General features: G+C 43.8%; 1 protein-coding gene and 1 pseudogene across 2 annotated transcripts in view; one reads left to right on the top strand and one right to left on the bottom strand.

Annotated features, from left to right (window-relative positions):
- Positions 1-10,830: 10,830 nt before the first annotated feature.
- Positions 10,831-12,990, bottom strand: LOC108308317 (annotated as a pseudogene).
- A 160-nt stretch (positions 12,991-13,150) lies between these two features.
- The window catches only part of CD247 (CD247 molecule), an 83,640-nt gene continuing 73,201 nt past the window's right edge, over positions 13,151-23,589 (top strand). For both annotated transcript variants that reach the window (XM_017534085.2, XM_017534084.2), the window contains exon 1: positions 13,151-13,357. In XM_017534085.2, the coding sequence (XP_017389574.1) occupies positions 13,300-13,357 (58 nt within the window). In that variant the 5' untranslated portion in view covers positions 13,151-13,299. The remainder of the gene's footprint in view (positions 13,358-23,589) is intronic.

The following is a 23,589-nucleotide window of genomic DNA, read 5'->3' as shown; positions in this document are numbered from 1 at the left end:
AAAAGAGAAAGAAAAAAAGACCTTTATAAATAGTAAATAGTAAATGTGTTCCACTTAATAAATAGTAAATGTGTTTTCTCTACCTTATGATATTCTTAAGAATATTCTCTCTGTTCTAGCTTACTTTCCTGTAAGAACACAGTATACAATGTACAAAATAGGTGTTAGTTGACTGTTTATGTTGTTGGTAAGGCTTATGGTCAACAGTAAGCTATTAGTAGTTAAGTTTTTGGAGAATCAAAAGTTATACACAGATTTTTTTTCTGCGTGGGGTTCAGTGCCCCTAAGCCCTGAGCCTTTCCAGGGTCAGCTGCATTCGTCCTATCCATCCCTAATCACACCCACGCCCCAGCGTATTTTTTGCCATCTTTCACCATCACTTTTGATGTAAGATCTTTGTGCAGTCTCTTACTTTCGTTTATTTTTTTCTGGAGTGTTTGGACATTAGGTGTGCTTTTCCTCCTTAATGTCTCACTTTAAAAAAGCCCCAAAATTGTGTGGTTAATTTTTTAAAGGGCAAATAGTCTTTTGAGGGGAAGGGCCCACGAGGTAAACCTCCCACCAACGTGGACTTGTGTCAGCTGTGAAGTTTCCAAACATGTCTTCAACAGCCATGCAATTTCAGCATCTGTAATACTCAAGACCATTTCAATTCCAAGTTGCAGAATCAAAGTCAAATAACTTAATAAAAAATGTATTGGCTCATGAGATGGAAAAGCCTGTGGGGCAGGCACCTAGGCATGGCACGATCCAGGCTCTCAACCATGCGGCAAATGCTCTGCCTGTGTTTATGCCTCTTGCTCAGCTCTTCTCTGTGTTGGCTTCATTCCCAGGCAAGCTTCCTCCATCTGGTGAAAAAGATGGATACCAGGCATGCCTTATCCTCCCAGAAGAAGAAGGAGGGAGCTCTTTTCCAATAGCATTTCTGTGAGACATGCGATCCTAAGGTGGCCTCCAAGATTTACACGCAGCTGGTACAATCTCCGTGTTCATCGGATGAACCTGTGAATATGATGAGCTGGCATTTCTGAGCTTACGTGGTTTTATATGGCAAAGGGAGAATGTTCTGGTGGGCTTGACCTGATTAGGCAAATCCTCTAAAAGCAGAATTTTCTCCAGCTGGTTTCAGAAGAGTAAGTCAGAGAGATGCTCTCTGGTTGGCCCGGAAGAAAGCAAATATCCACGTGCCTGTGGGGGCCACTAGCAAGGAGCTGCAGGTGTTTTCTAGGACCTGAGAGCACTCCCTGGCCAGTCATTAGCAGGAAAATAGCAACTCACTCCTATAACTGTGAGGAAATAAAACCTGCCAACAACCAGTGAGCTGGGAAGAAGACCCTGAGCCGCAAATGAGAACTGTTGCCCCAGCCAACACCGATTTCAGTCTTGTAAGTTCCTGAACAGAGAATTCAGCCATGCCGTATCGGGACTTCTGACCTACATTACTGTGAGATCATAAATGTGTTGTTTTAAGCCACTAAATTTATGATGGTTTGTTATACAGCAATAGAAAACTAACATAACTTCCAAAAATTCTGCTGTGTAAGTTAGGATCCTTTGGTTGCAAGCTGCAGAAATCAGCTCTGGATAACTTAAGCAAAAAGTAAATTTTCCGGAGTACTGTTTGTATAGCCACAGAATATGAGCAGCTCCTGGGATGGATCCAATGAGAAACAAACAAGGGTTATGACCAGGTCTTGTTTCATTCTGTTAAGATTTAAATTCCAGGGAGAAAACAGCTGATTGACATTACCTGATAGCCTCATCAAGAGATTATAATTGGCCGGGTGCGGTGGTTTATGGCTGTAATCCCAGCACTTTAAGAGGCCGAGGTGGGTGGATCACCTGAGGTCAGGATTGAGACCAGCCTGGCCAACATGAGGAAACTTGGTCTCTACCAAAAATACAAAAATTAGCTGGGCATGGTGGTGGGCGCCTGTAATCCCAGCTACTTGGGAAGCTGAGGCAGGAGAATTGCTTGAACCCAAGAGGTGGAGGTTGCAGTGAGCCGAGACCATGCCACTGCACTCCAGCCTGGGTGACAAAAGCAAAACTCCATCTCAAAAAAAAAGAGATTATAATCAATGGAGAATAGTTGATTCTTCAAAGCAAAATTGAGTCTATTGCTAGAAGATGGGGTCTTAATGCCAGACCTGCAAAAACATCCCTGCATTGATATGTTCTTCCCCTAATCAGTTACAATGTCCAGGAGGATGGAATACCCTGATGGAGTAGGTCTAGTCATGTGACCATACCTGAGAGCAGAGAGGCGGTGGGTTAGCCCCACTTATACTGCATGCTCTGGCCAGGATTAATATGGCAGATGGGGGAGGAAGAGATGTTGCCTGTAAATATGTGTATATAATGTCTATTATGGCATCCCATTTACTAAGAATCTGAGCCCTTCTGATGCAGTCTGGACTCTGAAACTAGCTAATTCGATATCTTCAATAAGCCGTGTTACCTTTCTGGGTCTCAATTCTCTCATTTACTAAGTAAAGTTTAGACTAAATAATTTCCAATTCCCATCTAACTGGAACAGTGGTCTGTGACTCAGTATTTAACACAAAGGTATAAATAACTGATAACGCTTTATACCTCTCTCAAGGGCATTTGCTTCTGAATGGAAGGAAAGGGTTCAGCCAGTGGCGTGCTGGGGCGTACAGAATGAACTTTTACGTGTAATGTCTGCCCCCACCACAGCCAATTTCGAGTTACCAATGATTTAACAACCAACTGGAAAAAATCCTGAAAATTTAACAGTTGGCTCTCATTTGCTGATATGAGCCAGCTCTCACATGCTATTGTTATAATTTTAGCCAAAAGAGTGACTCTCTAAGCATGTATTTTTGGGTGGATATTAGTGGGTGAGTGAAGAGGATATGTTTTAGGGATCAGAAATTGAAATTACATTGTATATGCAGTCATATCCTGGGCCACACTCAAAGTCAGCCAAATTCAGCTCAGATAAAGACTGGCACCTGGATGTGGTGGCTCCAGGCTGTAATCCCTGCACTATGGGAGGCCGAGGCAGGCAGATCACTGGAGCTCGAGAGTTCAAGACCAGCCTGAGCAACATGGTGAAAGCCTGTCTTTACAAAAAATACAGAAAAAAATGTTAACTAGGTGTGGTGGTACATGCCTGTGGTCCTAGATACTCAGATGGCTGAGGTGGAAGGATCGTTTGAGTCCAGGAGATCGAGGCTGCAGTGAGCTGTGATCATGTCACTGCACTCCAGCCTGGGGCAGCAGAGTAAGACCCTGTCTCAAAAAAANAAAAAAAAAAGGACCCGTAGTTACTGATATTCCAGTTTCTCAGCCTCTACTCCCAGCCAGTGGGAGCTCCTTTAGGCTCTGCCCCCTCCCCCAGCTTTGGTCAGACATGAAAGAATCATGGAACCCAAGGAGTCGATCAAGCCATAGGATGTGGATCATGTGCAGGAATGGCAGGAGGGGGTCTTGCTTGGCCCAAATTTAGCATCTTAGAAAGCAGGTCCTACCTGGGATTGTCACTAAAGGGATGCTTGGCCTTTTTGCAAACCCATTCCCCTCTCTCCCCTCTCCATAACAGTAGTTGGGTCATGCCCCCTCATTCCTTCAGTAAATTTTGATGGAGCACCGTCTATGTGCCAGGCACTACATTCATCTCTGGCTGTTCAAGTTGCCTAAGACATGGTCTCTAATCCCGGGGACTGAATTTCCCAGAGAGGATTTAAATTTTGTTTCCTGCTGCTGTCTGCCCCATCTGGTGTTCTGGTCAGAAAAGGTTCTCTGTTTCTCTCTCTCGCTCTCTGTCTCTGTCTCTCTCTCTCTCTCTCTCTCTCTCTCTCTGGTGTTCTGGTCAGAAACGTTTCTCTGTCTCTCTCTCTCTCTCTCTCTCTCTCTGGTGTCCTGGTCAGAAACCGTTCTCTGTCTCTCTCTCTCTCTCTTTCTGTCCCTCTCTCACTCTCTCATATTAAGTACCAACTATGTACTGGACATTATAGATTATAAAATGAATAAGACCCCATCCATGCTCTTGAAAAGGCTGGATTATCATCATGTGAACATCTATGTAAACAAATAACCAAGGCAAAAAAGTAACAAGTGCTTTTTAATGGAGCACTAAATGGTATGCAATGGACATAGCTAACAGGCTTGGTAGGTGTGGGCCCGGCTTCACAGGGAAGGGATGTTTACGCCTTGTCTGAGAGCAAGTTCCTCGGATGGGGAAAGGAGAGAAGAGCCTTCAGGCAAAGAGATTCTTTCTTTTTTTTTTTTTTTTTTTTTTTTTTGAGATGGAGTCTGGCTCTGTCACCCAGGCTGGAATGCAATGGCGCAGTCCCAGCTTACTGCAACCTCCACCTCCTGGATCAAGCGATTCTCCTGCCTCAGCCTCCTGAGTAGCTTAGATTTCAGGCGCCTGTCAACACACCCACCTAATTTTTGTATTTTTAGTAGAAACAGGTTTTTACTATGTTGGCCAGGCTGGTCTCGAACTCCTGACTTCGTGATCTACCCGCCTCGGCCTCCCAAAGTGCTGGGATTACAGGCATGAGCCACTGTGCCTGGCCAGGCAAAGGGATTCTTGTGAGCTAAGGCTTGCAGTCACAAAAGGAGGGGCTGATACACAGGATATGACTGGGGAAGCCTCGGGTTGAGGCTGAAGCGACGAGGCTGCACCGAGGTGTTGGGCTGGGATCCTGCCAGCAGAAATGTACTTTGCGGGGGAATAGCCTGCGTGGGCCTCCAGCTGCTTGCCAGCCCTGGACCAGTGAGCTGAAGCAGGACACAGGGCCTGAGTCAATGTGCTGGGGGCTTAAGGATTGGGGAAGTGCTTCTGCTTACAGGGGTCTTGGGAGAGGCTGCCTCTGGACACCCTAAAGGACAGAGACCATTCTTTTTTGTGCTGCTTTCTCTGATGATCAGAAGCCAGGGAACTGCGAGGCTCAGTGTCGAGTCCCTGTTGCCTAGAAGGGGCTGTTGTAGAGAAAGAACCCCAGGGAACTCTGAAGCCTGGGAGGGCCCCTTGGGAGCAAGCGGTTGTGGGAAGATACCCAACTCACCTGAAGCATGATGGCACCTCAGAACAGCCTCTCCTCTAGGTGCAGGCAAAGCTTTCCCACTAAATTCTAATGAATCAATCCAAAGAGTGAAAAGGGGTATTTACTGGCTCCTGTAACTGACAAGATGGCAATGGGAACCGTCCTTCTCTTCCCGTCTCTGGCTCTGCTTCCCTCTGTGTTGGCTCTCTCCCAGTGGGAAATAGACAACCTCTACTGCTCCAGGCTGCACTTCCCCATGGTCACCATTCTCCACAGAAAGATGGTGCTCCTTTCCCTGGAGTTCTGGCAAGAATCTTGAAAAGGGCTCTCATGGGTCCTCCCTCAGCCAGCCTTTGTAGACAGCAGGATATGACACTTGACTGGCTGCCACAGGGTCCACACCCACACCTGGAGCCGGCCAGCGGTACACATCCCACTCCACTGAGGGAATATGCTGTCCCCTCCAAGGAAAATGAGGTTGCTTCCAAAAAAAGGAGGGGGAAGAGATGCTGGGCAGGTTCAAATAATTACTTCACCAGAATTGCTTATCTGAAGAATTATGAGACTTTATTTAGCACCAACAGCTTCCTCTTACCACATGGCTGCCTGTGTTCTCCTTGGCCCTACACTTTGAATTGTTCCTGCCTGTAGCTGTAGCCATTTGGCTTCCGGCAGTTCAGTCCCAGTCCTGAGCCCCAATCCCTTCCCCTATACCTTGTCTATACATTTTCTTCATGCTACCCAATTTTCCAGTCAGCCCCTCAGTGGCAGAGGCCCTTTTCTCTGATGACAATGACAACTTTTCCAGCTAAAAGCTCCATTCATCAGCTTCTGGATTTCCTTTGCTGTGCTCTTTCTGATAGGAAGTTGGGGCATCCTTCTACTTGGCATTGGACTTCCTACCACCCTGCATGTTACTCTCCACCCGCTTACCCGTTCATCCATCCAGCCACTCACTCACTGAGTCACCCAACCATCCATCCATGCATCTATCCACCAACCCACGCACCCACCAAAATATATCAGGAAGTAGGGATTCAATCATGAGGAAGAGCCAGAGCTTCCCCCATGAGAAACTCACAGCTGCAGGTCATCATGTTCTATCTAGCTTCCTCAGCTCCAGCTCCTGCCCTCGCCTGTGTACCCCTCTGCAAAGTGTGAGCCTCGTTCTAGTTGCCAACCCCATCCCACTGCACACACCAGGGCAAGGCTTGCTGTCATGGACAGTCTTTGTTCTATATGTGCCCAGAATCCTTTCTCCCCATTTCTTCTATTACAAATGATTCTGCTAAGGCTGTTAACCAGCACGGGGCAGCTCGGATCTCATCTTGACCCCCTGGAAGCAATGGTTAATTCAAAAAGTGGGCATATGGTCCTAGTTGGGCCAATTAGAGCAATTCCTGAGACTGATACAGGATGTTGAGTATTTCAGATATCATTTGGTATGTCATGGTCCTCCCAAACTCAGTGGCTTAGCACAACAACTATTTTAGTTGTTCATGATTCTGTAGGCCAGCAACTTGGGCTGGACTCAGACAGCGCTTTGTCCGGTCTCTCCTGGTGTCACTCATGTGGCTGCAGCCCTCTGTTGGTTCAGCTGGGTCTGGAGGATGTAAGAGAGCCTTACACGTCTGGAAGTCAGTGCTGGCTGTCAGCTGCGCCACGTGTCTCCAGCAGGTTAAAACGAGCTTCTTTGTGTGGAAGCTGGATTCCTAAAGCAATAAGAAATATGGCCAGTTCCATGTGCAAATGCTATATAAATCTTTGAGTTTTTTAAGATGAGAGAAATAACATGCTTGTATACTGATGGGAATGATCCAGTTTAGAGGAAAATACTGACATGCCAGAGAGAAAAGAGAGAATTCCTGGGGCAATGTCCTTGGGAAGCAAAGGAAGACGGAACTCAGTGGAGAAGTTGATAGCAATCTGATATGTAAGGAAGAGTATTTGTTGTAATTTTAATTCTGATTTTTTCCTACTATGAGTGATTTTGGTAATTTTTCATTCATTTGAAAGCCGTGTGTTACTTTTTTAAAAAATGAACTTTCCATTCAAGTCCTTTGTTCATTTTTCTAATGATGTTTTAGACTCCCGTCAGCTTGAACATATCACAAGGGCAAGGATTCTGCCTGTTTAACTCCCACTTATATCTTCAGTGTATAGTACAGTACTTAGCGTCTGGTGGACACTCAAAAATTATTTGCTAAAACTGAATAATGTTTAGGTGTTCTTTATATATTAAGGAACTAAGCCCTTTGCCACAGTGCTGCAAGTACCTTTTCTTAGTTTGTAGTTTGAAATGTTACAACAGATTAGTTTAGAGTTTGTAGAATTTTCCATAAGTAGAATCTTTCAATATGTACTCTTTTTGCCTGGCTTCTTTAACTCAGCATATTGATTTTGAGATTCACCCATGTTGTATGCACTAGTAGTTTATTTCTTTTTATTGTTCAGTATTATTTCATTGAATAGATATACTATAATTAGTTTATCAATTCACTTGTTGATGAATATTTGGGTAGTTTTCCATTAGTTTATTACAAATAAAGCTGCTATGAATGTTGATGTACAACATTGTATGGATGTATATATATGTCCATATATATATTGAAATATATATATCTATATGTATTTCTCTTGATTAGATACATGAGTGCAATGGCTGAATCATGTGGTGAGTGTATGTTTAACTTTCTAAAGAAATTGCCAAATCTTTCAGAAATGGTTGTACCATTTTACATTCCCCCCATCAGTGTGTGAGAGTTTCAGTTCTTTCATATCCTGGGCAACACTTGATAATAGCCAGTTATTTAATTTTAGCCATACTAACAGGTATGTAGTGGTATTTCATTGTGGTTTTAATTTGGTTTTTTCTTTAATTATTAATGATGTTTAGCATCTTTTCATATGCTTATTGGCCACTCATTCATCTTCTTTTGGGAATTGTCTATTCAAACCTCGTGTCCATTTTCTTATTGAGTTGATTACCTTACTATTGAGTTAAAACCGTTCTTTACATATTCTGGATGTAAGTCCTCTGTATGACATACATGTTTGCAAATAATTTATTCTAGTTGATGGCTTTTTTTTTTTTTATTTTTTGAGACGGAGTTTCGCTCTTGTTACCCAGGCTGGAGTGCAATGGCGCGATCTCGGCTCACCGCAACCTCCGCCTCCCGGGTTCAGGCAATTCTCCTGCCTCAACCTCCTGAGTAGCTGGGATTACAGGCACGTGCCACCATGCCCAGCTAATGTTTTGCATTTTTAGTAGAGACGGGGTTTCACCATGTTGACCAGGATGGCCTCGATCTCTTGACCTCGTGATCCACCCGCCTCGGCCTCCCAAAGTGCTGGGATTACAGGCTTGAGCCACTGCGCCCGGCCAAAGTTGATGGCTTTTTTTTCATTTTCCTAATGGTGTCTTTCAATGAACTAAAGTAAAAGCTTTTAATTTTGATGAAGTCCAGTTTACAAATTTTTTTTCTTTTATGGTTTTTACTTTTTGTGTTCTATCACAAATATTTTTCTCCTATGTTTTATTCCAGAAATTTTATAGTTTTGGGTTCTACACTTAGGTCTATGAACCATTTTAGCTAAGTTTTGTGTATGGTATGAACTGAGGGTCAGTATTTCTTTTTCATACAGACATCCAGTTGTTCTGCCACCATTTGTTGAAATGACTACCATTTCCTGCTGATTTTTTTGTACACTTATTGAAAACCAATTGACCATATATGTTTGTCTATAGTACCCTAAGTACTGTATGATAATTGTGTGCCTTTTAGTGCATGATATCTGGCAGGGTTATTTCACTCTCTTTACTCTTCTTTGCAAGAATGTTCCTATTTCTTGTGTTTGTTTTAGCATTATTTTTGTATCGAGATGTAATTCATATAACACAAAATGTATCCTTTTAAAGTCTATACTTCAATAGTTTTTAGTATATTCACTCTGTTGCACACCACCACCACTGTCCAATTCTAGAACATTTTCATCGTCTCAAAGAAACCCTCATAGCTATTAGCATTTAGTTTCAATTCCTCACTCTCCCCATCCCCTGGCCACTGCTGACCTGTGTTCTGTCTCTATGAGTTTGCTTATTCTGGACACTTCATATAAATTGAATCATATAATATGTAACCTTTTGTGCCTGGCTTCTTCCACTTAGCATAATGTTTTCAAGGGCCATTCAAGTTGCAGCATGTAACAGTGCTTCATTGTTTTTGATGGCCGAGTCATATTTCATTATTTGGATATAGCACATTTGTTTATCCATTCCTCAGTTGTGGCCATTTTAATTATTTCCAGTTTAGGGCTATTATGAATAATGCTGCTATGAACACTCCTTTACTAGTTTTTGTGTGAGCCTATGTTTCCGATTCTCTTGGGTGTATATACCTAGGGTAGAATTGCTGGGTCCCACAATACTATGTTTAACTTTTTGAGGAACTCCCAAACTGTTTTTCACAAGGGCTTCAGCATTTATGTAACCCACAAGCAGTGTATGAGAATTCCAGTTTCTCCACATCCTTATCAACACTTGTACTGTCTGTCTTTCTTATTTTAGCTATCCTAGTGGGTGAGAAGTGGCGTCTCAGTGCGGTTTTGATGTGTATTTCCCTAATGACTAATGATGTTGTACATCTTTTCATGTGCTAATTGGCCATTTGTATGTCTTCTTTGGAGAAAAGTCTATTTAAATCTTTGGTCAATTTTTAATTGGGTTATGTTTTTTATTGTTGAGTCATAAGGGTTATTTATATATTCTGAATCCTAGACCTTTATCAGTCTATTCACAAATATTTTCTTTCCTTCTGTGGTTTGGGTTTTTTCACTTTCTTCGTTCTTTCTTTCTTTCGTCTTTCTTTGTCATCATACTTTATAATTTCTTGTGACCAAAATATTTTCTAGAGGACAGGCGTTGTAAGTATTAACGTCGGAATCAGTGAAAACAATCAGTATAGATTAAGTTTTTAAGTCATACTTTCTCAGAAATGTACGTGCACAGGTAATTGAAGATTATCTGTAAGCAATCAGTTTTGGAAAAGCATAATTTTTGAAGAACTCTCTTACCCTGTGAGGGTGATCTAACATAAATGAATAAAATATATTCCTGTAGTTGAACTGAAAATAGGTACATATCTGTTGCTGAGTTCTAATAATTTTATTCTCTTTAAAAATTTGCATACAGTAAAATTACCAGTATTCTTTTGAACCTCCTATTTCTCAAAATTCGCATAGCTATCCCAATAACACTCTTAAAGCCTTAAGCATGTAATTTTATAAAGCCTCTTATTTCCATATGTCTCATAAAGTCTCCTGATAAAATGTCCCCTTTTACAATAGCCATCTTTGGAATATTTTATGATGCAGAGTTTTATTTATGTATGTTGGTTGTTCCAAGCCACTTCACATTATGGTGGTTCTATGATCAATGTGGCAAGACTGAATATAAGACAATGCAAGTATGGACCACTAGTTATGTTGAAACTCAGACCCTTTGAGGCTACAAAAGAGAACCAGCAAGTATGCATCCTTCAAGCTGAGTGAAAGCTAAATCATTGGATAGAAACAAACAACAACAGAATCATTATGGCTTCGTTGATCACTGTGGTGTTTAACTGACTATTTTAAGACATTTCTACACTTAGCTCTCTCCCCACTCAAGGTGCAGCAAATCACTTTCTTGTTAATAATGCATGTCTGGTCTTATCTTGGCTGTGTCTGTATCGCAGTCAGTGGTTGAAGTCCTCAAGACCACTGCCAGCATCCTGGCCCATAGGGGCCCTCTGCTGTCTTTGCTGTCCGCTAAAGAACTCAGACTACCAATGGAACTACCCATATTCATGAGTTACTTGTCACTGTTGCCTTTCAAGTCTTTTCTGGAGACTAATGGAATTTTTTTTTGTTTTGTTTTGTTTTGTTCTGGAACCCAGAAGACATTTATCTAATAAAATATTAGATCATAATTTCCTAAGAATTATTTTAACAGATTTAAACATTATTTTTTAAAATGGGTGAGTCAAAGTCATTTACACTACAGAAAAGTTAAGCATGTTTCCATCACCACTTTGAAGATAATAAAACCTCTTTCATTTCCATGTCCATGGGGAACTATGCACCCCAAGGTCCTCCACACATGGGACGGAAGAATCTTCTCAAGAACTCCCTGAAGTCAGGATTCATCAAGACATGGGTATTTGGGATGATCACAGCACATAAGCATTTCCACGAAGTGGACATTTTATTCCAGGTTTCAATGTCCTTCATTTAGTGCAGAAAAGTCAAAGACCTGAAGGTTTTCCTTGATCGTTTCAGGACTGAAGCTTTTAGGAATGGCAACTACTCCTTGATGGATGTTGAAATGCAAAACAACTTCAGCTATCATCTTATTGCACCTTTTTAGAAGTGCATCCTTTAACAAAGGTAGAGAAGACATATTCACCCAGGTTGGATTCCTAGTGGTCCCCAAAGGGCTATAGGCAATCATGACAATGTCATGTTGTTGGCAAAATTTCAAGAGTTTTGGCTGGGTGAAATATGGGTGGCATTCACCCTGGTTGCTGACTGGCCTGGGTTTGAGTCCTGGGTTGCTCAGGATGAGCTCCAGCTGGCCTGCTGTTAAAACTGGATACTCGGAGGGATTTCACCAAGCCAGCATCTTTGCACGCTTCCAAAGTCTCCCAAGTGGCACACAGATTTGACTTGTGATGTAACCATTTGCCATTCTCACCTATAGGATAGATTTCATCTCCTGGCTTAAGAGAGTATTGAGTATTTCAATGATCCACGCAATCTAGCTGGAGGACCTTCAGCTTCCTCCCTAGGCTTGGGAGACCAGCTCTCGGTCATATTTGTAGCCCATAAATTCCATGGTAGAAGATATCCTTCCTCTGCATTTTTCCTTCTGTTATTTCCCCCAATGGCCTCTGCGACTTTGTCTTCATTTTGGTAGATGCAGGCTTCATCAGTGTGTCAGCACTCCATGTCGATGACAACCTTCACTGATGGATTCAGACTAAATGTAGAGACAGACTACTTGGGCTTTAGTGACAGCTCTGCCTACCACCTACTTGCTCTTTGACCTTGAGTAAGTCAAAGGCCCCTGAGGGGTCAACTTACACTCTGAGTAGGTACCAAGTCCGATGACTGGAATGCTGTTTCCATCACTTAGAGGTATTCGGTGATTTGCAGAACTCATTTTCTTCATAGTGTCCTTTGATGCACAAAAACTTTTAATTTTGATGAAGTACAATTTATTGATTTTATATTGGGTTGCTGTGACTTTGGAGTCTTGGCTATTCTTGTACATTAATTTTTTTCATATCAATTTTGGAATCAGCTTATCTTGTTCTAAAACCTTTTGTTGGCATTTTCAATTAAATCAATTGATTAACTAAGGGATAATTTAATTCCTTAAAAGGGAGCTTTCTAACAAAGAAAGGTATGCCTTTCCATTTACTGAAGACCTTTCAGTGTTCTTCAGCAATGTTTTTAAGTTTGTCTCATATAGACACATTACAATTTTTAGATGAAGTTTATATCTAGGTTTTAATGTTTTATTATTGTAAATTACTCTGATGTTTAAATGTTGACAACTAACAAAAATGTCAAAAATACTATGTGAGCTACAGTATTTCAAACTATTCTATGATCCAAATTCAGGCCAAGTTCAGATCTGCAACCCCAGGTCTACTCCAGCTGTTCGCTCTATAGATAAGAAGGCTGAAGTCTAGAGATGTTGAGCGGCTGATTGAAGCCCACACAGCAAGTAGGTGGTAGGTAGAGATATCACTAAAGCCCAAGGCATCTGTCTCTACATTTCGCCTGACTCTCAATCCAGGGCTTTGGCATTTTACCAACCTCCATAAAATATTTGAGGGTCTAGGAAAAGGGCAAACATTCTTAAATCCATTGAGAACTTATATTTGCCTAGAGACAGACTTTATCAATCAAGATAGAAATTGGATAAGAATTATTAAAAAAAAAAAAAAGAAGAACATTAAAACAATGGTCAAATGAGAGAAAAAGCAAAATTCAGACAGACAGATACATACACATACATAGACACGCCCCAAACCCTCAGACCTCCAGGGCTTCCTGCCTGTGAACCGAAAGAGGGAGTGCGAGTTTCTTGGCCTCAAAGGCCCCACAGTCCTCCACTTCCTGGGGAGGCAGCAGGCCAATAAAGCCAGCAGAGACTCTTCTCCTCTTCATCGTCCCGGCCACCACTGCTTCAGCCTCTGCCTCCCAGCCTCTTTCTGAGGGAAAGGACAAAATGAAGTGGAAGGCGCTTGTCACCGCGGCCATCCTGCAGGCACAGCTCCCGATTACAGGTAAGGCCGATGTGTCCACGGCAGGGAACTTCTAGAAACTCTTTGTGCGTGTGTGGGTGTGGGGTGGGAGTGGAGCATGGGAAGGGGCTGGGGTCGTCTTCCAATCCCGCCCTCCTCAAATCCATGGGCAAGTGAGCAGTGAGGGGTCTGGCCAGGTTCTGGCATCTGCTCGGTCACTGCGGAGTTGGGCATGAGTTCAGAGCCAGCTTCTAGAAGATGCGGCTCCGCCAGGTACAGATTTTCCCCGTGATAAGAGAGGAAGAAAGAAGGAAGCAAGAGAGCAATCAAGGCAGGCCCAGGGTGGAGAAACGGAGAGGAGTATTTCACCGAAGCTGGATAGGATGGGAAAATGTCAGCCAGGCCATGTCTCGCGCTGCGACGTTCTAACCTCTATGGCTTCTTTCATCCTCTGGCTGGCTCCGTCACTCAGCCCCTTTCTTTCTTCCTTTGCCAATAAAGAAGGTTTCACTGGTCAGTCAGGGTCATGGCCTGGAACACCCCAGTGGGCCAGAGACTGAGTGGGGGTGATCAAGGAGGAAAGGGGCACGGGCAGGAAGCACCTGGCGGCAGCCTCCGCGGTGCCTCTGCCGCCTCACGGCCAAGGGTCCGTGTCTAGACTCAGCCCTGTCATGGCTGTCCCCTGCCCCACCGCCTGGGGCTGCCGGGTGATGCGGGTGACGCAGCATCCCGGGCTCCGTGACTCACCCCAACCCGCCCCTCAGGTGGCCTTCTAGCCCAGCCAGAGGGCCAGGCGTTGGCAGAACACGGGCAGATGAGAGGATGTACCCGGTTAAGTCACCACCACGAGCAGCGCCCAGCCAACAAGCGGGCTCCCTCCTTACCTCATTCCCGTTGGTGGGAGCCTCGCTTTGCTGCAAGCCTTTAGCTTCCACCATCATGTCTAGCCCAGGTAATGAGGAAGAAAAGCGGTGAAAAGAGGACTAGACAAACTGCTCAGGGGCATTGGCCTTGTGGCATCTTCCTGGGAAGCGGGGCCAGCTGAATTTCGATTTAAAGAAACAGGGAAGGTGGAACAAGCAAATGTCCTCGGCCCACCTGACGCTCCTGGCAGCCCACCTCAGCATGGGAGTTTGTTCAGGGGCCCTGTTGAGAGGTCGTGAGAAGCCATGGGCACTTCTGCTCCCACCAGGGAGTGGGGCACAGCCGTGGCCAGCGCCCCGGGCGTTCTGAGGCCTGTGCAGCCTCAGGGGTTTCTACCAGGTCACAGCTGTTTTCTCAGAAGAGCCTTGTGGGGTCTGAGTCACACACACCGTGTGGTGGGGCGAGGGTGCCCAAGCTCGCTCAGAGCAGCCCATGCTGATGTGCTGGGGACAAGGGGACCCAGAACAGCTGGAGTTTAGTGACTTCAGGGGAGACGGTCGGGGCAAAAGCTCTAGCTCTGGGCTTCAGGCTTGGGACACCGCACCAGGGAGATCATGTACTGTTTCAGGGCCTTTACCCGCAGTTTCCTCACTAGTCCGTTTGTGTTCGGCTTGGAGAGACCAAGGTAGGGGCAAAATGAAGTTACAGAGAAAAATGAAAGGCTGCTGGGTGACGGTGGCTGCCAAGAGTGGTAAACAGAACCCCACCCAGCAGACAAGATGGGGGCCCATGCCCCATTTCCACAAACAGGGGACAGGAGGAGACACTGTACATTGGCTGGATTTTTCGCTTCTCAGTGCCACTTACTTTGCCTCTGTGGAGACTGACATTTTAGCTCTTTTAGATAAGGCTAACAGACAAAAGTTTCTCCAAGTGTCCTAGCCAAGAAACGAGGTACAGTAAGGCAAGGCGTGACTCAGAGAGGCGGCGGCACCGAGGGCTGCGATGGCGCTCGCGCTGCCCGAGGGGACACCTCCGCAGTCTCCCCGGAGGAAAGGCTGCTCACAGAATTTCAGTCCGGTCTTCTCTCTCTTCTTGCTCAGTTAAGCGGCACATCACTTACACCTCTTTAAAATGTCTACTTTTTACTAAGCTGTTATATTTGCATTTCTTTGGAAATGCCCAGATTATCAGGATCAAAGCAAATGATGACCTGGTCTGTCCAAATGAGGAGGCCTCCCTGAGAGAGAATCTACCAAGACGGTCACCAGGGCTTGAGGCCGGAAGAACCTAAGATGGTGTGCCTAGTGGCATGGGCACACTTTTTCCTCCAGCGCCCTCAGTGCCTCTAGCTCCCTCCTCTGCAGTAGCCAAGCTTGCACCCGGCGGTCAGCGTGACCTTTGTCTTTTATCAGTGAGGAGATGCAGCTCTGACAGGCAGCCTTGGGAAATGCAAAGCTTCCAGGCTTGTGAGCGGCTCTGCTTTTAGGAAGGTGACTGGATGAGGTGGAGTGAGCCCGGCTAATCTCAGGTGGTGTCACAGCACTGCCGCCTCCTAGCTGTGCAACCTTAGAAAAGTTACTTAACCTCTCTGAGCCTCAGTTTTCTCACCTCTAAAGAAAGAATTATATAATATCTTCTTTGCAGAAATGTGAAGATGAGAAGTAATGCAATGTGCCCGATACGTAGTAGACAGCCAACAAGAAAAAATTGAATTGACTATTACTATTATTACGTCTTGGACAGTCTTCTTGTTTTCAAAACCCAAAAGCAGGAGATGGAAACCCATGGCTGGGATTCTTAATTTGCCGTCACTGCATTGTAAAGCAGCATTGGGCATTCTCTCCATCTGCTGAAATCCACCTCAGCACTCTTCTGACTTCTGGGCACACCCATACCAACACAGAAACAGCAATGATCCCAGGGGTAGGCCCGATGGGGAACAAAGAGCAGAGCTCTGGCTGGCCATAAGATGACTATTACGTCCACCGTTTTCATTTTTTAAAGATACTTACTCTGCAGGGGAATATTCTCCTGAAGTAAAAACACGTCTGAAAAAATATATATACAAGATGGGGGCTGTGCCCCATTTTCAGAAATCGGGGGAAGGGGAGAAAACTACACATTGGCTGGGTTTTTCGCTTCTCAGTGCCATTTACTTTTCTCCTCTGTGGAGACTGACATTTTAGCTATTTTAGATAAGGCTAATAGAAAAAAGTTTTTCAAAGTCTCACTTTGAAAGGAATCAGAAACTAAGAAAGGAATTAGAAACAAAATCCATCCAGTCATCATTGGTTGGGGTGGCCACCTAGGTTCTGAGCCAAAGGGCTAGTGTGGGTGAGGGCAACTGAGTATCTAAATGCAAACTTCTTGAACACTAAGTCTTTGCTGAAATTGCTTGGAGGCAAACGTGAAGCAAGCTTTTAAGTGATACGAGCACACACTTTTCATCAGTGGCATCTTCACCACCAGATTGTTTCGCCTTCCAGTCACCTAGCTCTGCTCACCCAAATGAGCTACTTAACTTTTCTATTTTAGCATTTCTCAGGCTTACTAGCCTAGATATCACATCTGCTGCTGCTGCTAAGCATCCCCCCAGAAACGGCCCTGGGGACTCTGGCTTAGGTGAATGACACTGCTGTATTCATTTTTAAATTCTTTGGATTTTTTTGCTTTTGTTCTTTAAAAAAACTGATTTAATTGTTATTGGATTTACACTTTTCCAGTCAAAAGTCGCCCAGCATTGTGTCTTGTGCGTTATTTAGAAGGGTCCAGATGCCCTGAGGGAAGTCTCTTAGATTAGAGTTGTCCAAACACATGCTTTGGGAATCCCTTTCTCCCAAGCCTTATTTATCTAAGGCTTAGGACCTACATAGGTCAGCTAATTGACTTAATAAATACTGGAAATAGTTCAGAATAAATTTCTTAGCTCTGCTTGGGCCAAAGCTAATTTTAATTAACACTAAAGTGATGGTGTTTGTTAGTCAATTTGAACAAACATTCAATTTGGTTTAAAAAAAATTAAACTGGTCATTTACCTGTTAATTGAAACCAAATGATTGCTTTAGTGAATGCATGTACATAATCTGTCTTCCGGTCTAAAAAAACAACTTTAAGTTCCCTGAAAACAAAGACGCCCCTGTCACGCTCACAGCTCTACCCAGCGGTTAGCATGGTACCTGGAGCAGAGTCAATATGCAATAAGTATCAATAAGAATTGTTGAATGCACTTTGGGGGGCCAAGGCTGGTGGATCACCTGAGATCAGGAATTCGAGACCAGCCTGGCTGACATAGTGAAACCCCATCTCCACTAAAAAAATGCAAAAAATTAACTGGGTGTGGTGGCAAGCACCTGTAGTCTCAGCTACTCAGGAGGCTGAGGCAGGACAATCATTTGAAGCCAGGAGGCAGAGGTTGCAGTGAGCCGAAATCGCACCACTGCACTCCAGCCTGGGTGACAGAGCAAGACTCCATCTCAAAAAATAAATAAAATAAGAATTGTTGAATGAATTAAAAGGTGAGTGAATGAAGGAAATCTAGATGTTTTCATATGATTACATTAACTTGAATGGTTTATTTGGAGGGTATGTTGAATTGGCATTATTTAGACCTTTAGAGAACACAGTATCAAACAATTTAAAAAACAAAACAAAAAACAGAAATTAAACCGGTGGAGGGGACAGGGCAGTTTGAGTGATTAGAATTACTTGAAATGAGTTGCAAGGATGGTTTAAGATAAAAATCCTGCTGTTATAAAAATTTTCTGGTTGGACCATATGAAATTTCCACTATTTGTTTATTTCAGACCTACAAAAAATATAATTTCATATGATGCAAATAACATTATAACTAAAAATAAAGAAATACGCTTTTTTTCTGATTAGGCTTTAATACTAGAGAAAGGCAGAAAATAAACAAAGCTAAAACTGTTGGAGATTGTTAACTAGTGAACGAAGATAAATGAATGGAAGGCATCAAGGAAAAAAATACTAGATTATAGTATAAATCACAGTATCCAATCACCCAGTGTCTTGAAAATATGGAAAGAAAAAAAAAAAAGCAAGATACTTACTATTAGTCTGGTTTGATCCAGGTTACTAAATAATATTTCAGGTAGCCAACATTTTTCTCTTCTCTTAGTTTGAGATATTTTAATAAAGATATCATAAAAATCATTGAAGGAAGTTAAATTTTTTTCAAAATTCCTAACAAGCCAACCCAATAATATTGCATTTTCACTTCTTTATATTCCAATACAACATTTTTTACAAGTGTGTACACATCTTTTTACAGTTACCATAAAAAACACTTTCAAATGCTTTTTTTCTTCGTATTTTATTATAAGCATTGTTTTCCTGTTTAGCCTTCGTGATTGTTTTTAATTGCGATGTAAGCTTCCATAGCGTCCATGCATCGTCTTTTCTTCACTATTTCCTTATTGTTGAACATGTGGACTATTTAGAATTTTTGTTATTCTAGCTAATCCTACAAGAAAATCTTTACATATGTAGCTTTTGTTATTCCTTGGGCAAATCCAGGAATGGCAATTGAAAGAATGGGTTAAAGTAAAACAGCATGTCGCAGGATACTCTAGACTTCTGTTGAAAACAATCCCATCAAGGAAAGAAAATGTTTCTCTAACTCTCTGGGGCCAGCTCCAAGCCTTTGTGTCTTCTCTGGAGCAGGCACTACGGTGGAGACAGACGAGGCTCTGGGGCGGCCTTCCCCTCCCCACCTCGGAACCCTGCTCTTCCTCTGCGAGATGGCGGCAGTGGTGCCTCCTCCCACAGGGAACTGGAGTGGAGGTCTGACTCGGAAGTGCCTAGACACGAAAGGCGCTTGGAAAGCCAGAACCGTTAGCATGGGCGCCTCCGTTTTCCAATCTGCAAGATAGAGTGTCATGTGCCCAGCGCAGTAAAGGGGAACACTGGACTGACATGCTTGTTGTCTTCCTCTGCCATGACAGTGCAGCGTATACTGGGGCAGAAAAGTCTCCCTAGGCTTTAGTTTTAGCATCTGTGAGATGAGAAATGATGACAGAGTTGAGCATCCCTTTTAACTACAAAATGAATTGTGTGTGGTCTTGAAATGGCAAAGTTTTAAAGGACGTTAAAATGACATTAAAGTTTTAAATGTCTTAGCCCCTGATCCTTTCCCCACCCCACAGGTATTGGCTGTCAGAATTCAGAGTCTGAGCTTCCTTCTTCCTTGCCTCTCCAAATACTTTTAAAATCTGGGCTCTCAACTTATCGCAATATTTTTGACGTTCTAAGGAGCCTCTGCTGTGAAAAATCCAAGGACGAAGTCCAGCATTTCTGGACCGTCCCTTCTGCTTGCGCATCGGCTGCAGGTTTATTGGGGGCCGCCCAAGGGCTGAGAAAGCGAAGTACTGCCTGAAGCAGCCAAATTGCAGTGGTGAAAATGTGAGGCGTTTTCACTGTCCACTTTGCTTGCCTGTTAGGATTTGTGCTACTCAGCAACTAATTTTCAGGCTCCAGGAGAAAAATAAATAAATAGAAAGCATTAGAACAAAGACAGGCAGGACCCTTGCCAGTCCAGACCGCCCGCTCTCTGAGTGCCGCCATCCCTTTTGAGTTGCAAAATGCGTGTCCGTGCCTTTATTTATTGAACCCTCATAACCATCCTATGGCAAGTAACAGAAGAAGTAGCAGGATCTATCTCTTCTCATGAATGAGGAAAGTGGGGCTTCTAGGTCTGGTGACTTGCCTGGGTAGAACCGGGCTGCTAGCACAGTTTCTGGGAGCCCTCGATCAGGGCCTGTTCCTCAAACACTGTGCGGCCGCTCGCCCGGGTCACGCACCGTCATGCACCCAAAGACCCAACTCTGAAGCCGACTTTGCAGATATTCCCCTGACTAAGCACTTAGTACTATTTTCCTCTCAATTTTTGAGGTAAAAATAATTTTGACGCTGAATATTTTCATTTAATATACATTTTCTGCTGAGTATGAATATTAGGTAATTAATATAGAACTGTAAGTTTTTCTAGGACATATTATTATGGTTCTAAAAGTAGAACTTTTTCTCTGAATCTGATAAATCCATGGTATCCATTTTACTCTCAGAAAATGTATCTATTTTGGAACTTCCTGAGAGGAACGGGCCTCAATTTGCAGTTGGACACACTCCTGCGTGTGCAGGTGCGCACCCCCACAGCCTCACCTTATGCAGAGGTTAGAAGTAAAATGTAAATTAAATCATATTTGAGAGGTTTTGCCCTACATAAATTGTCTGTAATTAATCTGCTTGGTAAGAATGATCTCCATACAGTGTGAAAGGTTTTATGTGTATGAGATTCTCTAAAAGAACAGCACACTGTTACACACACACTCTGAATTGAGATTTGTTTTTTCACTAACTCCTCCAGGACTGGGAGAGTGATCTTTGAATGACAATGTCTGTAATCTGTTCACAATTATTTATGTCACATTTTAGCCTGGGGTTCACCTGCAGGCTCGAAGGAGTGCAAATTCTTGTGCTGTTGATTAGAGCAAAGCAAAAGATGGTTTGCTGGTGCTCAGAGCAAATGCACAAAGCATTCAACAGCTGGAGATGCGAATATCTGAGACTCTTAGCGTGGCGACCCCCAAAGCTGGCTGAGAGGAGGGCTAGGAAGAGGGGAAGGATTCAAGTGCTGCAGCAGGATGTCTGTGATGGGCTGTAGGTGCTGCTGCCTTTGCCAAGCCATGGTGGGTGGGGAGGAGAGCTCAGAATGGAAACCAACATCACCATTTAAGATTAACAAACCCCTACTCCCCTCTTTTGCTGTAGATACTAGAGTCTGCTATGTCTTCTTGTGTTTTGCAAATTCCCCACCATGCAAAATTATACTGGCTCCAAGATAGAATGTGAATGACCTGCCCTTTTGTCATCTGGGCTGGGCGTGATGGTGGAGAATGGAAGAGAAGAATGATAGGGGAAAAAGTAGAAAAGACAGACTGGGGTGGGGAGCGGTGCAGGTTGTAGCCTGTTTTCCTGGGAGATTGACTGGCCAGAGCAGCCTGTTGCAGGGAGAAGGCAGCTGAGCTAGGTGACCCATTACAGGAAGAGCCTGAGCCCGAGTGCCAGGGGTTGTAGGCCAGTGTGGGTGCTGCCACTGTGCACACCAGCATGTGTTTACCCATGTGCTCTGGTGTTTGCAGGTGTCTGTGCCCCTGTGGGCACGGGCTGGTGCATGTGGTGCTGTGTGTTTGTAGGTGCGTCCTGACATGCCTGTGAGGTGTGCATGCATGTGCGTGGTGCATGTATGTGCTCACCTGTATGCTGATGAATGTGTGCCTGTGTCTGCAGGATTGTGTTTTTCTGTGCAGCAGTGAGTGATTTTGTATGTATGGTGTGTGTGGTTAAGAGGAGTTTGGTGGCAGCAGGACAGCTCTATAGAAGGAGAGGCAAACGTTACCCGAGCTCGGGGCTGGCAGTGTGGATTCTGGGTAGGTGAGCAGAGATGCGGAGATGCCACAGATCAGGTTCCAGGGATTCTTTGGAGAAGGCAGCTATGCAGCTATGAAGAAACCACTCACACCTCAGATCATGGAGAGGTGTGAGTAGTTTCTTCATAGCTGCATAGACTTTTCAGGTTGGTCTGGCCTAACTGCCATCAGAGCTCTCTGATTTTCCAAGTAAGCCTGGCTCCTTTCCTGTTTTGTAGCTTTCTTCCTCTAAATTCTCCCGACTTAGAATGCAGACCCCACCCCATCTCCCACCTCTGGGAACCCTGTCCACCCCTTAATTCTAAGCCCAGATGTATGGGGATCTCCCAGACCCACTGTTGACATTGTTACCAACGTTAAAGTGACACAAGCAGGTGGAAAATTGTTGTTCTCAGAATTCAGGGTTAAAAACCCAACAGAAACAGTTCCCTAGGGTGAGGTGTTCCCAGAGCAGAGACTCAGCACCCAGATAGTTTCAGAAACACTTATCTGTCGGCAGAAAATGTCACCAGCTCCCCAAATTCTCACCAGTTCTTTCATCCTATGAATTTTGGCTAAACTAGGCAAAATGCATTTAATGTTTTTTTTCCTTTTCACTCTCAGAATAGCTTGGCAAACAATCCAATAAGGTGGTTCCTGGTGACCGACTTTGGCCATCAAGATAACCAGATGGATAGTGATTTTTCTTTTGTTTTTTGTTTGTTTTGAGATGGAGTTTTGTTCTTGCTGCCCAGGCTGGAGTGCAATGGCGCGATCTCGGCTCACCACAACCTCTGCCTCCAGGGTTCAAGCAATTCTCCTGTCTCAGTCTCCCAAGTAGGTGGGATTACAGGCATGCACCACCACGCCCAGCTAATTTTTTGTATTTTTAGTAGAGATGGGGTTTTACAATGTTGACCAGGCTGGTCTTGAACTCCCAACCTCAGGTGATCCGCCGCCTCGGCCACCCAAAGTGCTGGGATTATAGGCGTGAGCCACCACACCGGCCGTGATTTTTAATATCTGATTATTTAAACCATCTGGCAGGCCACTTAACTTACCAATTGAGTAAATATTTACCAAGCACCTCTCATGTGCCGCAAATCAAACAAGCAGTCCTGCAGATGGTTGGCTCAACTAGCCCGCTGACCAGGCCAGTGTCTTGAAGATGGAGGTTGAATGATTGAGAGCCCATAAGCAAAAGAAAGTGTCCCTGCTCCTGGAAATCATGTTCTCAATTTTTACAAAAAAGTCTAAATTTGTCTTCAGGCTCACTTCTTTATGGTCTCATCTAATTTTCATCATTTTATGGACCTGTGCTAATTTCCATGCTGAGTTTAATAGCAAAGGAAGCGTATATGGGGGGATACCACCCATGACTTTTGAGTCAGGCTAGAGAGCTTCAGAAATTCCTCCTTTGATTTCCTCAGAGTCAAGAGAAATCTTTGTCTTTTCTCCCACTTAACTATCAATGCTTCAAAGCCCAGACCTACATAAAATACACAAATGCTTTCTGGACAAAATGAATCTTGTCCGTTTTCTTTGCGTTTCAGTGGGAACAATAAAGATTGAGCTACAAAAGGTTGGCAAAGAGGATTATTCTTTTTCTTTCTATTAAACATAGAGGCTTCAAAAGAACAGCTCAGAAAGTCAAATAATTGTACCCACCATTACTCACCCATCCATCTCCCTGCTGACCTGGTCTGTGAAATCCCCTTTAAAAACTTGGCCAGCTCTCACCTGCCCATTGCAAATGCTGTATTGTTAAATGTTCCCATCTGTAATTCCATGAGGGATGCTGCTATAAAGCAAACTCCTTCCATTTCAACGGAGCATCTCGTCGGGGAATAGCTCTTTGGGGTGGGAGTGGTGGGGTGCCTCTAATTTTTAAAGCTTTGTAACCTCTTGTTGGAAAGGAAGCTGCTTGGAAACCAGAAATGGACTGTGAATAGAATTATAGCCACAAGCTCTTGCAATCCA

This window comes from Cebus imitator, unplaced genomic scaffold (genome assembly GCF_001604975.1).
Source record: "Cebus imitator isolate Cc_AM_T3 unplaced genomic scaffold, Cebus_imitator-1.0 Scaffold84, whole genome shotgun sequence".
Taxonomy (NCBI): domain Eukaryota; kingdom Metazoa; phylum Chordata; class Mammalia; order Primates; family Cebidae; genus Cebus; species Cebus imitator.
The sequence above is the reverse complement of the archived record's forward strand: the minus strand, read 5'-3'. Positions and strand labels throughout refer to the sequence as shown.